The sequence below is a fragment of the Falco peregrinus genome, chromosome 14 (genome assembly GCF_023634155.1).
Source record: "Falco peregrinus isolate bFalPer1 chromosome 14, bFalPer1.pri, whole genome shotgun sequence".
Taxonomy (NCBI): Eukaryota; Metazoa; Chordata; class Aves; order Falconiformes; family Falconidae; genus Falco; species Falco peregrinus.
In genome coordinates this window covers 22,572,649-22,587,459 of record NC_073734.1, presented here as the reverse complement: position 1 = coordinate 22,587,459, position 14,811 = coordinate 22,572,649, and the positions used below count along the sequence as shown (strand labels likewise).

General features: G+C 37.3%; 2 protein-coding genes across 7 annotated transcripts in view; both read left to right on the top strand.

Annotated features, from left to right (window-relative positions):
- The window catches only part of SLC7A6 (solute carrier family 7 member 6), a 29,966-nt gene extending 15,777 nt beyond the window's left edge, over positions 1-14,189 (top strand). For all 6 annotated transcript variants that reach the window (XM_027781092.2, XM_055818954.1, XM_055818955.1 and 3 more), the window contains 5 exons: positions 9,539-9,642; positions 10,770-10,866; positions 11,098-11,247; positions 11,964-12,147; positions 13,563-14,189. In XM_027781092.2, the coding sequence (XP_027636893.1) occupies positions 9,539-9,642; positions 10,770-10,866; positions 11,098-11,247; positions 11,964-12,147; positions 13,563-13,657 (630 nt within the window). In that variant the 3' untranslated portion in view covers positions 13,658-14,189. The remainder of the gene's footprint in view (positions 1-9,538; positions 9,643-10,769; positions 10,867-11,097; positions 11,248-11,963; positions 12,148-13,562) is intronic.
- Positions 1-14,811, top strand: part of PRMT7 (protein arginine methyltransferase 7) — a 165,435-nt gene that overhangs the window by 125,540 nt on the left and 25,084 nt on the right. The gene's annotated exons all lie outside the window — the stretch shown is intronic.

The following is a 14,811-nucleotide window of genomic DNA, read 5'->3' as shown; positions in this document are numbered from 1 at the left end:
ATACTTCTGGTTACTATATCCTTTAGAATTGAGTCTTGGAAAATTTAATCTTCTTTCTGGTTATTTAAATTGGAGGAAAAGAGAGAGCTTTCCTCCATTTTAGATTCCCAGTTGGCTTCTAAAATTTCAGTAGTTAGACAGTGGACAGAGTTTTAAATACATCAAAATGAAGTAAGTATTCACTCTGTTCCCACAGGGGATTACTATGGTTAAAAACTGGCTTAGCAAATCAGCAAACTTTTGTTGCAGATGTTTAGGCAGATGGTTCCACAAAAGCACTTACTTGACTTCCTTTCATGTTTGAAAAATATTTATATTTTATGTAAGCTTTCAAAGTAGTTTATGGTAAATGTGTGCTGTAACTTGTTATTTCAAATGTAAATTATGCAAATGTTTATTTCAAAATGTATTGAAAGTGAATAAACTTTGATTCTTTGCCTCTTTTTAGCTGAAATACAGAAATACAAATTTATCATAAAATATATTGTGAAATATATTGGTAAAACACATTAGAATGAAACAAGACAAGGACAGAAACTATTTTAATTTCAAAGAATCATATGCTAAGGGGTAAATAAAATCTCCAGGAATATTTATTTCTGTTGTAGGCTATACTATCCCATATAAAATACCTTCCAGTGACTGATAATGGAATTTTTAAGTCTTGTCTATAATGAATTCAGACAAAACTAAAATCCTATGCACAGCCCTTCTATAAAGCAACATGCTATTGTTTTTTTCTAACAAAGACTTGGAAAATATACTCCTTTGACAGCAGTGAAATTGTCAAATTCAGCCTATCCCCTAGAGTGCCTGCTCTACTGCTCCTGCCCTTTTGTCATCGCAGAGATTTATACAGCCATTTGGTGAATGGGATCAGAAAAATTGATCCACCCTGGGAGACTGGGGGAGTGGATCAGGAGTGGGCCTGTCCAATCTATGTTGCTGTACACAGTAAGTGGTAGCACTGCAGCAGCAATTGGTGACCGGATAAAGGAGGAATGGCAGATGCCTGGATTTTCACTGGATGTCAGGATTGGCAAATACTTGCACTTTAAAGCTTAACTAATGTTCTGTCTAGAGGCATTTTTGCTGAGACATCTCATCAGCTAGCAAACAATGGTCTTCTGATTGCCACTACTTACATCACTTTTAGAATGATAAGGTGAAAGTACAGCCGAAGTTTAATGCTTAACATGGCTCATTAATGATTCCTTTTCATTGCTGATATTAATTTAATCACCCAGTTTTATGAAACCAACTTTAAGCATCTGCTAATATATTAGCAAGGAGTGTGGAGCTCTGGAAGGATGTCGGTAGAGTGGAACAGTTGACACTGAGGACCTGAAGTGCACACTATACATAGTTCAGGAGTATTTTACTTGGGACTATCTCTAATGAGGTCCTGTGGACCGAATGATTATGTGTGGTTGGATTGCAGTAGAGGTATGCTGTTGAATTTAGTCTTTCAATTTAGTCTGTTCTAAAAGGGAACCTTCCTTTAGTGCCAATGCTAAACCGTGTGAACCAAAAAGCAGTAAGTGGCAGTAACCGGGAGAGTTGCTTCAGAAGTGCACATGCTGTCCAAATCAAAACATGCATAATGCATCCATAGTTTTCTAGTGAATAAGGGGGGAAAAAAGAGCTAATGACTATAATGGTCTGTGTTTGAAAAGCCTTGTATAATACAGAAATGTAAAAATTTTTGTGGTGAAATTTCTCTGGGTAGTAGAAGAATTTTATCCTCAGTAGAATCTTTAAGAAGACTTGAGGCATTGTGGTCAGTGGATAAATGAAGAAAGGAGATGAGAATTAAGATATTCAAAAAACTAATCTGATGAAAATGGGCCACTTTGATCTGCTCACATATTCTACATGTGATAAATGATAAAGATTGTTGTATTGCCGCTGTGTAGTTGTAGGGTGAAAATTACAGTAGTGATTTTTTAAAAGAAACATGGTAGTGATGTTTCTGGAAGGATAAAATTTTAGGAAGGAATGGATTAGCTTTCTCCTGTGCATTTTGGTGAAGAGGCTTTGAGCTGGAAAGGGAGGGAAAGTATTTCCAGTTTCTAAACAATGAGAGTGAGAGTTACAAGTAAAAGAAATATCATGAATAGTGTATTTTTGCATATCACATCGCATACTGTTTTTCTTGGTGGCTGGGAGGCGAGAAAAGTCTTACCAAGGGATGATACAGAACAAAATGATAAAAATGTCCTTCTTTTACTTCAGTGTTAGTTTCATTGTGGTGTAGTCCCAGTGTCGGGGCTAAGAAACTCATGTTTTTAAGCTCCTTTTTGTTCAAGTAATTTAAGTAATGCAGCAATAGCTAGCTTAGAAGTTCTGCAAATACTCTTCAGGCAGTTGCTGATCATGTAAAAATCACTTCCTTTTTCAAAGACTCCTGTCAGTTTCACAGTTGCTTTCTGTTTTACCTCCTTATGCAAACCATCACAACCCTTACTGTTAAGTTTTGTGCATATGAAGCTGTTACTCAGTAGTGCACACACACACTTAAAATAAATAAAAGCAGAAATTTTATCTCACCTTTCCCTGTCACTGAACAACTATATTTTTTTTGCATCTGAGAGCACCATTGTATTTCTTGTTTGTGAAGAGGGCAGCTGGCTCCACAAGCACTCTTTGGCCTGCTTCATTTTCTAACGGGAAAGAACATACTGGCTGCCAGTGTTTGGTCATGTCTGGTTTTTTTTTTTTATTTGAGTTCATACAATAAGTGATACTTGGCAGCTTACTTCTTTTACTTGGAAAAGCTAAAAAAGATTCCTGGTTGAAGCAAATGGTTGTCCTCCATAGCTGGCTGTCATCTTTCTTGGAGCTGTACAGTTTTGCCAGTGAATTGGGGGTGAAGATGACAACTTCAGTTGCATCTTTGAACACCATCTTGTGAGTCCTGCACTGATCAATCCAATGTACCCTGGAGTATTCATATTACGGAGCAGACTTGCTTTGCTTTGATATGCCCTTTCCAGCAGTGAACCAGGAATGTGGGAGGGTGTGTGTTTTAGCTGTTTTACTCCTCTTTGGTGTATAATTTTACAAATGAGTCTCTTTCCCTCTAACTGAATCCATCCAGAAATTCTTAAGTTACTCTTAGACCTTTCAGGTATTACTTCTTTTCCTTCATTTAGTCAGTCACTTGCTGCTTTTCTGAAGAGGGAAGTCTGCTTGTCTTTGGCTGCCAGTTTCACGTCCCCCTTCTTTGCCTGCACTGGCACCTCTCAGCAAGGGTCCTTTGGATGAAATGCACGTTCTGTACCTTATAATGGAAGAACTCTTCATTAGGGAGAGGCACTTGCTTTTAGAAGAGGGCTGTTCTGTAAGTCATTTGCCTTCTTTCTTGGAGCTAGCTGTAATTCACTACCAATGCAGCACTCCTGTTGCCAGTTACATAGAATTCCTCTGACTTTAAAGGCCAAGCTGAAAAGCTGAGCCAGAACTTGAAAGAGTGCTGCTTAATATTTTCAGTACAAGAAAGGTAAGAGACTTTGGAAAACATTCTTTGTTCTATAGCTAGCTATTAAAAATGCTAAGAAAAGAATGAACACCTGAGAAGATTTAAATTGAGTATCTTCAGCACCTCCATGAAGACACAAATGAAACTGCTTTCCTGTTGGAGCTGGCATCTGTAATCTTTATGTGGGCCATGTAGCTGAGGCATGTTGCATGCAGTAGACATGCAATATATTAATGCAGTAGAGTAGTGATGGTTTCTTTTACCATAAGATTGTATTGAGTGACCCAAAGATGAAGAGAGAATTTAATGCTGGACCTTGCAATGCACTGGTACCTTTTTCTCCGAGAAAAGTAATTGCCAGTAATACAAGGAGAGAATTATTTCTGAATAGAATCAGTCAACAGAACAGTGGTTGAAACAAGAATTACAGGAAACCTGAACATTTAAATTGTTTTCTTTTGCACCTTTACAATTTTCTGACTCTGTTTTCAGTTGATGTGCACTCTCTTTCCTTTCTTTAATATATATGACATTAAATCTAATTTGATCAAACTGAATGGATGTCATACAGTATCTTGACAAATGTAATGTATGGCAGTGGAAGAAAATGTCCATCTACTCAGTGGCTTTTTTGCACATGCTGTTTCCTGATTGCCATAAATGAAGAGTTTCTTTGTTTCCTTTAGAGGGTAGCTTCTTAAAGGCCTGAGAAGCTAAAAATGGATAAAACAGGCTGTAGTTCTGACTGCCAAATCTTCCTGTTATGTGGAATGTGTTTATACTGTGTCTCAAGAGAAAAGTCAAAGCAGAATTAATTGTACTTCCAAGATACTAGTCAGATTGCTTATATGTATTAATCTCTTTACTGCTTTTATATGATTTTCAGGAAGAATGTTACAGAACTGAGCCTGGAAGAGCTTGCATGTATGACAGGATCTTGAAATGAGCTACGTAAAGAAGCTCTGTAGATGCCTTTTAAGCCTTCCTAATAGAAACACCTCATAATCTTTGGGTATAGTTTTGTATAAGCTTCTTACTCATGTTAGACCATATTCTCTTTGTGTTTATCCATCTGATCAATACTGTTTAGTGGTTTGCCAGCCCATCAATTGCTTGCAGCTACATAAGCTCTCAGTGTAGCCTGATGTTTTTTGTGTGCCTCTTAAGTGCACATTTTGTGTGCAGCTAAGTGTGATGAAGCAGTTCTTAGTTTGTGATTCATAACATAAACGTGGGTCTTTCTAGTCTGTGTGTCTGAATTTCTGGGTGTGAGATAGTATCCCGTGTATATTGTTGTGGCAGCTCTTTATGCAGGGCAATTCCTGCTGCTTTTAGTTCAACCTGTTTGTATAGAACTGTTGTTTGGACAGGACAGGATAAAATAGCATTCTTGCAAACCATTCACAAGTTAACAACTGATGATCATGAGATCAAACTAACTCAAGATAAAAATAAAATGTAGTTAAACCAGTCATTCATGTCTTGAAAACCAAGCTGTAATTCAGTTTTTGACCATTCTTCTGGGAGTAATGCAACATTTTAGTCATGACAAAATAAGGGCAGTTCAGCTGATACATGGCTGGAAGCTTCTTCCTTCATTATTATTCCCTATTGATGGTTTGGGGAAAAAAACCCAAACCCGTAACTAAGGGGAACAATTCCAGGTGCATGTTTTTCTGCAGTGTGTGTGTATATATTTGTGTATCCTACATGTCCAATGGATGGGAGGGCATAAAAGGTCTTTATCTGTAATTGCAAGTGCTGTATCAGCCACTGAATTCTCTTACTGTTTCCTAGCTGTTAGAAGCAGTTACAGGTCAAGTCTGGACTACAGGACTTGTCAGACTATAGCAGAGATGACAATTTAATCTCTTAATCCTTCTTGCTCTTTAGACTTTCTCAGAAGAAACCTGAGAAGAAATCCATCCCCATAGTGGTGGCTTTCTCCTGTTATGGTGGACTAAATGCTTCTGCTATAGCTGCCTCCAGGTAGGCTCCTCTGTCATCCTCCGCATACCCTTGCGAATGCTCCATTCTTTCCCCTGTTACCAGCTCATTTGTTTTTATAAATGCACTTCACTACTCCCAGAAGTAGTGGTAGTTAAAGTGGATTTGGTCAGGTGTTCAGTTCAGAGTCCAGGTCTCTGGCTCATTTGTGGAGGATCCATGATTGTACAATTGTGGTTTTAGCAGAAAGCAGCCACTAACTGTTCTCCCTCCCCTCCCTTTTTTTTTTCTCTTGGTACAGTGCACGAGGTGTATGTGCTTGAAGACTTGATTGCTTTTTGTACTTTTCTCTGCCCTTCTTTCTTATGCAAAATTAACCCTCTGACATATGCACACAGTTGAATGCTTATTGTGGCCACTTTCACTTACACTTCAGTAACACTTTCTGTAGGAAACACTGTAGAGGTCTTTCGCTTTTGTCCTTGTTCACAAGAGAGGATAGCTCAGCTTTGGAGATGTTTCTTGGCATCTGTTAAAATGGGAGTGTTGAGGGATTTATAAATGTGTACTCTGAAGGATAAAAGTGTGTTTATTTGTCTGAGTAGTAATTCACCAACTTGGCTGATTTTTATGTTAGAAATGAGGGTGAAACCCTGTCAGAAAACACCTGTATAAAGGCAGGTGAGTCTGTACTTGTCATGTTAAGCTAGTTAGTATCACTAGAAAGTTTAGTGAAACTTCAGGTACCTTTCAACTTTGTTTTGCTGAAAGATCATTTTGCAGGCAGATCTACTTGGCAAACCAAGCTGAACTTTTTAGATCATTCTCATTTAAAATACTCTTTTGCATTATCTCACATAGGAAAAAGTTAAGCTCTTGAAGTTAATGCTCTACTCTTTGCTTTGTCAGGAATCCCAGTTACAACATTAGAAGGTATGTTGGAAATGACAGTGTTTGGTAAAGGCTGTTACTAGTTTTTTCTCTTTTTTGAAGAGTCTGATTCGTACAGATCTAGGGAAATTAATTCTTTAGCCTTTGAGATGGATCAACAGCTGTTAGACATCATAGACATGATCAAGACATAGCTTTCATCCAGAATACACTGAATCTATAATATTTTAATCTGTGTATGATTTGTGGCAGTGATACCGTAGCTTTGCCTTAACTCTTTGTGGTTTTTACTGCTCATACGAGGTGATAGCTGTTTTCCAGGATATGTCAAACAGCATTAGCGTGTCTTAGAAAGATTGGCTATGCATTGTAGGAGGGAAATGACCTTTGAGTTAGTCTCACATCTGGCATTCCACACTGGCCTATTGCTAGATGTTTCAAAAGGAAATGGGAAATGCTTGCAAAGAACAAATGCCAGCCTGCCTTTTAGGAGAAAAAGTTTCTCCAAATGACATATTGGCTGAATTGCATCCCGCGGCATAAGATTACATTCATATATTTTCTCTATCTTCTTTAACTTTAGCTGTTAATATTACTTATCTAAATGCTTATCCTCTAGGCAGCCTTACTAAACATCTTAATTCTCTAACATCTTGTTGAGTGAGTTCTGTATCTTAGATTATTACATATATAAAAAAAAAAATCCTCTAGCAGTTTTAAGTTTGGTGTCTTAAGTAATTTCACCTGCTGTTTGGTTTCAGAGATCAGCAGTCCAGATTTAAAGCATCCTTTAAAATATTACAACAATTGCCTATTAGAATTTTCATCTTGTCCTCATTCTTACTTGTTCTGGAGAAGTTGTCTTAATTCATTCACTGAATCATTATGAATTACATTCTGCTTTGGGAGATCAGGTTTCGCAGAGTTGCATTTAGATCCAGTAAGGATCTGAGAGAAGCACTATGGGTTCTAGTAATTATTTATTCTTGAGCAGCAGAAATCTTTTATATGCAACCATGTAAGTTACTAGTCATTTGTTCAATCAACTGAAAATGGGTAATCCACGGTATACAGAACGTATTCTTATGACACGGACTTTTGCTAAATTGATGTTCTGATTTCAGCATGAAATAAATTCATATGTGGATTAGTTCTTTTATGTTTTTCTTGTATTAATTTTTATATTTGCTGTGTGCATTTTTCCACCCCTGTGTTGAAGCTCCATTTTGAGGGAACTTATGCTGATACATATAACCTAAAAGAGCTCAGGAAGAGACGTACTTTACTAAGAATCAGGGTGACCAATGCAGTTGAAGCACTGACTGAACTTTTTGGCAAGGTTCCTATTGAAGTGATTATATGCTTTTGTATTGTCACTTAGCAGCAGGAAATCCTATCTGCCTCTGCTGAGACTCAACTAAATTACAGAAAAGGATGGAATAAATTTTGCTTTTTAGTGTAGATGATTGTATACAGCTAAGTAGAGTTGGATTCTGAACCTTAACCTGGATAATGTGCTAGACAAAGCACTTTGTCAACCGAGACAAAGAACAGGAAATTTTAGCTGGCCAAGCTTTGTCTTATGTCATTAAATTTTTCTGCATTTTATGGTCTAAAAATTGACATTATATGCAGGGCTCTGCCTCATGGAAATCAATCACTTCTGTAACAAAATAAAAGAAAAATCTGTATTAAGTCATTTAGGCTTTTTTGACCTAGAAAAACATTCAGAAAACAGATCATAATTTGCTGCTCTTGGTGATCTTGTTCCTGGAATAACTAAATCAAAATTTGACTACTGTTAAATCCAGGTAACTTTTTACTCCACAAACAAAAGCCAGTTCTGAATGTTAATCCACTTTGACTGAACTCCTTGGCTTTTAAATGTTATTATGAAGACCAGTAGTTTAAAGGGAAGGTCAATGAGGAAGTGTTTCAAAATACTAAATTATTAAAAACTGAAGAAATTTTTTGTAATAGAAGAGACAAACTTGCAGAAAGCTGAGCATGGGTATGCTTTTTGTGTCTGAGGATCTTGAAACTGATAAAGCATGAGAGAGCTAAGAAAGTGGTTTAGAGAAGGGTTCATAAAAAGGCTTAGATTACTGCTACCTGCTGAGGTGTAAAATGTTCTAATACAGCATATTTGGGGTTTGTTTAAGTACCACTTATAAGTATGTACCTTTCTGTTTGTTCATACTGTATAATGTAGACATGATCTTTTGGTGACTATGACTGTTAGTTTGCTTCTGTAAAAGAAATCATGGAAGGCTTCATCAGATAGGAAGGCTTCCACCCGTGTCCTCTGAACACTGCTTGAGCAGATTTCTGCTTAACTGCAAACATGCTAATGTTCAGACACATACAATGTGCAGACCACAGTGGGATATAGAATAGCTGGTAGTCTTCATGTATTAAATTTCTTGATTTTTCAAACGTTTTGTCTGATACTCTACATTTCTCCCTTTTTTTCTTCATCCAGGAGCCTGAACAGAATTGACCAGGGCAGTATTTTGCAAATTACTACCCATTTTCATTATAGGTCAGAGATCATTGGCAACTGATGACTTACCACTTGCTGTGAAACTTTGATGCTTCTGGCTTTTTGGTTTTCAGGGGAAGTCACCACAGTTGGCCTGCAGTATGGTCTAGCAACATTAACAAATGACTGCTACTAAGTTATTTGCTCTGTCATTTGCCATGTTGTGAGAGTAGAGCCCAGAGGCCCTGCTGGTGGAGCCACAGGAAAAGAAGATACTGCTTAGGAAGCTGAACAAAGAAAATAAAATAGATTTCTAGAATAGTGTACATAAACAGTGAGTGTGATGGTGGCTATGTTTATCATCTGCAATATGGCAGTTCTCTTTTTGGATAATTAATATTTTTTTCCTTTATTTTCTAGTCACTGTGTTCCACTTGAGTTCTGTAGTTCAGTTAGATAATAAAATATATTAGGATTGGCAAGATAATTCTAAAAACATTTTGTTTTCCTTTGTGAGCAGAAAATGTGAGTTCAGGTGCTTGGTTAAAGAAGCTTGTGCTTATTTAGAAGCCATAAATAAAGAAAAAAGCTGTGTGTTTTTGTGCTGCATTATGGATTGTCCTTACTATATGACCATTTTTCCATACAAACTTAGTACAAAAGCTGTGATGTCATTGTTTTATGTATGCTTTGTTTTAGATATTTTCATGTTTCCTTTTTCTTCTCCCTTTCATCAGACATTTGCTGACCAGGTATTTGGTATCTTCAGCTGGACAATTCCCATTGCTGTTGCCTTTTCTTGTTTTGGTGGACTTAATGCTTCAATTCTAGCATCATCAAGGTAGCGCATTGCTTTCTGTTTGATAAATATCCATAAGTAATTTTACATACTACTGTTACACTCATTTATTATGAGAATGGCAAAAATACTTCCGTAACTGAACCTAGAATGAATAATCACAATAAAAACCTAAATAAACTCTGTGTGTGTGTACATGCACCCTGAACACTGCCTTACTTCCCCAAAGTGTTCCTAGCTGTATGCAGAGTACAATTACAGATCAAATGAATGTTGTGTGTATGGTGAGTCCTCAGGCCTTCTGATTATTTGGATTGAGCTATCTTCCATTTTACTTGATAAAATAGTTCTAGCAAGTTCTTGTTTTCAAATGCATGTACTTGAAACTTACTGACTTTTTAAAATCAGTATAATTAAGGTTTTTTCCAAGTAAAAAGTTTTACAAGTTGCTACTGCTATTAAGCTGCAGTCCAAAAGCTTAGGATAGTATAGAAGTATATACAGTACAGAAGCTTTCCTCTGAGCACTGATTAGGGATGTGAACAGTGAAAGTTTTAAATGGATTTACTCAGGCATTTGAAGATCTTTCCTATCCATTGAATGTATGTGCAGTGCCTCTGAGAACAGATATGGACATGGTCTGGTGAAGTAGTCTATATAGAACAAGTTGCAGCTGATAATAAAATGATGTGTCTGTGTGTTCTTTGAGTATGTGGTCCAGTGACCTTTTTAGACACCTGGTTGGCAACTCTTCCGGTTGGCATCGAAAACTATTCTGCTACGAGCTAGAATGTTTTCAGTGCTAGCTTTTAGAATATTTTGAAACAATAGAAATTTATTTCCATTACTGTAGATGTTTTCTATTATACCTGTAGGATTGTTTTTTTCAAAAATGGCCATTAACAGCATGTTCCTAAAAGCTTATATAGCTTTTAATGGTTGTTGTACAGTACATCTTTACAAGAAGGGTTGAATCCATGTTCCTGTTCAAAGGATGGAAATTGTGGTGTAAAATAAAGTGTGTTTAAAAAAAACCAAAAACCAAAAAGTGGTGTAAATACTTATTTTGACTGGCATTTTTCTTTGATTTTCTGTAATACATTCTGTCTCACCTATGGCCTCAACATCTGTTTTCTGACTTCCCCCCCCCCCCCCCCCCCCCCCCCCAGGCTATTTTTTGTAGGATCTCGAGAAGGTCACCTTCCTGACCTGTTGTCTATGATCCATATAAGGAGGTTCACACCTGTGCCAGCACTGCTTTTCAATGTAAGTTATTACTGCTTTTCAGCTGTTCAGATGTGACTATATGTATTAAAAAATCACATGAGAGAACTTCCGATTTACCGTCATCGAGGTGGTTTCTGAGAGAGTTACTCTTTGAGGCATAAAATTATGCCAGACACCAAGGATATAAGGTGTAACTTTAAGGCAAAAAGCAGCAAACCCAGTAAGTTTCAAACTTCTGTTGTTCATCTCACTCTTCTTCTTTTCTGACAGTGTGCTATGACCCTTATTTACCTGGCTGTGGAAGATGTCTTCAAGCTTATTAATTATTTCAGTTTCAGTTACTGGTTTTTTGTTGGTCTGTCTATTGCTGGGCAATTATATCTACGTTGGAAGGAACCAGATCGACCCAGGCCCCTTAAGGTAATATTTACTTATTACAGAAGTGTTTAAAATCCTTGTCTTCCACATAATGTAAAAGTGCTGCCTAAAATCTGGACCATAAAGCTATGTCTGAAGATTACTAGTTGATAAGGACATAAAACATGGCTTCCATTTTATGTTGTACCATTAAATCTAGCTTGTCTGCTAGATAAGAGTAAGTGATTGCTGTAATAATACACTCTTTTATTGTACGTTAGCTCAATCAGTGTCTCTCCTCTCCATCAGCTGGAGAATGTCTCAATAAGCTACATAGTAGTTAGCCTTTTCTCTTGGATTAGAAATCTCTAGTTAGGAATGCTTAAGTTAATTAATTCTGTCAGTATGGATCACATTTAGCTCTGATGGTGTTTCAGTGCAGTATCTGATCGTTTTATCATGTTCTCATACTTTAAATAGATAACTCTACACAAAAAACCACATTGTTTCCTGAGTTATACTGGATTCATGCTACTGTACAGTTCTTTCAACGCAGCAGAGTTACCATACTTGATTACTTTTGTAGTTTTTAGCAGCCGTTCTATTCAAGAATTATTCTGCAATTTGTTTATGGTTCTAAATACTCAGATGTATAAGAGGAAGAGCAGGTAATTTCACAAAGTGGGCTTGAGTGGGCCAAGTCTGTAACTCACCAGAATGTTTGTAACTGTAGACAACAAATATTTCAGTAACATTCTGTTCTGATTTTCTGTCTCCAGCTGAGTGTGGCTTTCCCAATAATATTCTGCATATGCACAGTATTTCTGGTGGTAGTGCCACTCTATAGTGACACTATAAATTCCTTGATTGGAATTGCCATTGCTTTATCTGGAATTCCAGTCTTTTTCTTGGGAGTCTATTTGCCTGCATCAAGGAGACCTCGGTTTATCAACAAAATTTTAGGTAAGTTTCTTTGTAGATGGAGATGCTGTTAGGAAAATTGAGTAAGTGAATCTCAGTTGATGAAAAGGGCTGTGGTCAGCCGTCCCCAGGCAGCAGTACAGTACCCACAGAGCCACTTGCACCCCCTAGCAGGATGAGGGAGAGAATAGGAAGAACAAAGGTGAGAAGAGTTGTTGGTCAAGATAAAGACAGTTTAATAAGTAAAGGAGAGAGGGGCGGAAAAACCTGCTGCTGCAAAGGCCATCAGTGACCACTTCCCACAAGCACACCACTGTGCAGCCAGTGTCTCCAAGCAACAGCCACCTTTGAAGACACGCTCCCACATGCATTTCTTCCTCTACCTGTTTTTATTATATGGCATGAAATACCCCTTTGCCTAGTTTGGGTCAGGTGTTCTGGCCATGTCCTGTCCGAACTTTCTGCCCATCCCCATCCTGCTGATTCCAGGGACCAGGGACAGCAGAGTGGGAGGTAAAAAAAAAACCAAACAAAACCGCAACCCTGATACTGTGCAAACACTGTAGCCAAAACATCGGTGTGTTACCAACACTGTTTGAGCTGCAAACCCAGAACGCAGCACCAGATGGACTGCTGTGGAGATAACTGCATCGCAGCCAGACCCATTAAAGAGGTGTACTGGTTTTATATATGTGTTTACACCCAGATTTTTTTTACTGTGTATTTAAAAGACTATCCACTTCCTACAGGCTTTGTCTTGTAGTTCTTACACATTTTATACATTTTTATGTGTTTTTTCTCAATGAGGCATATGAAAAGTCTTTTTCATAAGCAAGGTTGATGACTGTAAAAGGACTGGACATTCTTGGTAATGCAAGCTAACTGTCTGTCGATTCAGTCATTTGAAGATACGTAGCTTTTATGTCAGTCACAGATGGAATTTTTCCTTCTGTTGAATTGCTGCAGTTAAATTATAAATTTTTCTCCAGCAGTTGTCATTGTTACTATGTAAGAAAACCACATAGTTTGTTTATAGCATAAAGTTTAAGGTTTATAGTGTAATCTTAGAATGCTACAGGATGTGGTACTGCAGTAGCTAGTGAATATGTAAATACTCAGTAACCTGTTCACTTTCCTGTGCGCTGTTTGTCTTAATTTTTTTTATTCTGCCAATTTTACACTCTTAATTATAGAGAAAAAATATTTTACTTCAGTTACTTGGCAGGGTGCCTAAGAAGAAAACCACCTTAGGCTATCAAAAGAACAGTTCTAAACATCTGTTTAAAAAAAAATGAGTGGAAGACACTTTTTGTATTAGCTTTTATTGTTTGCTTCCCCTTAAGAGAAGTTAGGCAACATTCTTGATAACTAACTTTCATTAGTGAGATACATGTTGTGTGATTAAGAGTTGAGATAAATGGCTGTTCTTCTGATTTATCTTCCAATTTCCTATGCAGGTGCAGTCACACGAAACATGCAGCTGCTCTGTTACTGTGTTTTAACGGAGATGGACACAGATGAAGAAAAGAAGTTAGAAACCAAATCCAACTAAAATTTCAAAGCCATTACAAGAAACAGGAGGGAGGATAAAGCGATTACGACAACATAAGGGAAGAGATGGAACTGGAAAAAATGGGAAAACTGTTTCCAGTGGTCTTTCAGAAACACTGAAAATGTACTTACTTGCTGTTGGATTCCCACATAGATAGTGTCCTTGTGTCACCCTCCTAAACTGTGGCATATTTTCAGGGCATTTTCCTTGGATAATGATTACCTATTCATTTCAGGCCCCACGTGCTATGCGTCAATACTGTTCCTTCTTCAGAATTGGTATTAAAATGGTAAGAGCTAATGGATCAAACTAGATTTCTGCAGAACCAGGTGGTGAAGTAATGCATTTTTAAGTTAGACTGAAAACCACACTGACTCAAAAGACCAAAAGTCATTTCCAGCTTAATTCTGATGGATGTTTGCATGAAATGATTTGCTGTGCTATCAGAGGACAACTGGTCACAACAAACTACCTAATTTGTCATTATTAGCAGAAAAATTAATAAAGTTGTGCTACATTATTTAAAGACTGAGCCAACCTTTCTCCCTTGAAAGTATTTTATTCTATACACTGTGTGGAAATGGGGTATCTGACTGTGGCAAGGATTTAATCAAAGCAGCACCCTGGCACTAAAGATTTGTTAATATATGATGATGATTCTTTCCTGTTAGCTTGTTAGTACTTGGTCAACTCCTGATAGGCTTTATGAAACTTCCAGAATTAAAATGTTCAGTTTGAAGCTTGTAGGCGTTTGTTTCTGAACTGTTTCAGGGAACACACATTAGCAGTGTTATCTCAGCAGTCAGAAAATTTCCTTTCTAGATTTCAGTGCTGTCCACTAGAAAATGACCATCCAAAACCTCACAGAACAAACCACCTTTTTTCTTCTATAGCAGAAGTTCTGTGGCAGCAACTATATCTTGAAAGCTAAGTAGCAGGGAGAGAAAATAGGAAAACAGCAATAGAAAGTATTGCAATAAAGACTGATGCTAATTAGCAGTAGCTGTAATTTCAAAGCTGTAAGCCTAACATCAGGACACTGATACTGAATCTTGGTGCGGCAAAAGGTAACATGAAGCCAGACCGTTTGGCTAACGAAGTGAGATACATTTCAAAAACATACCTCGAATTTTTATCTTCATTCAGGGTGTTTA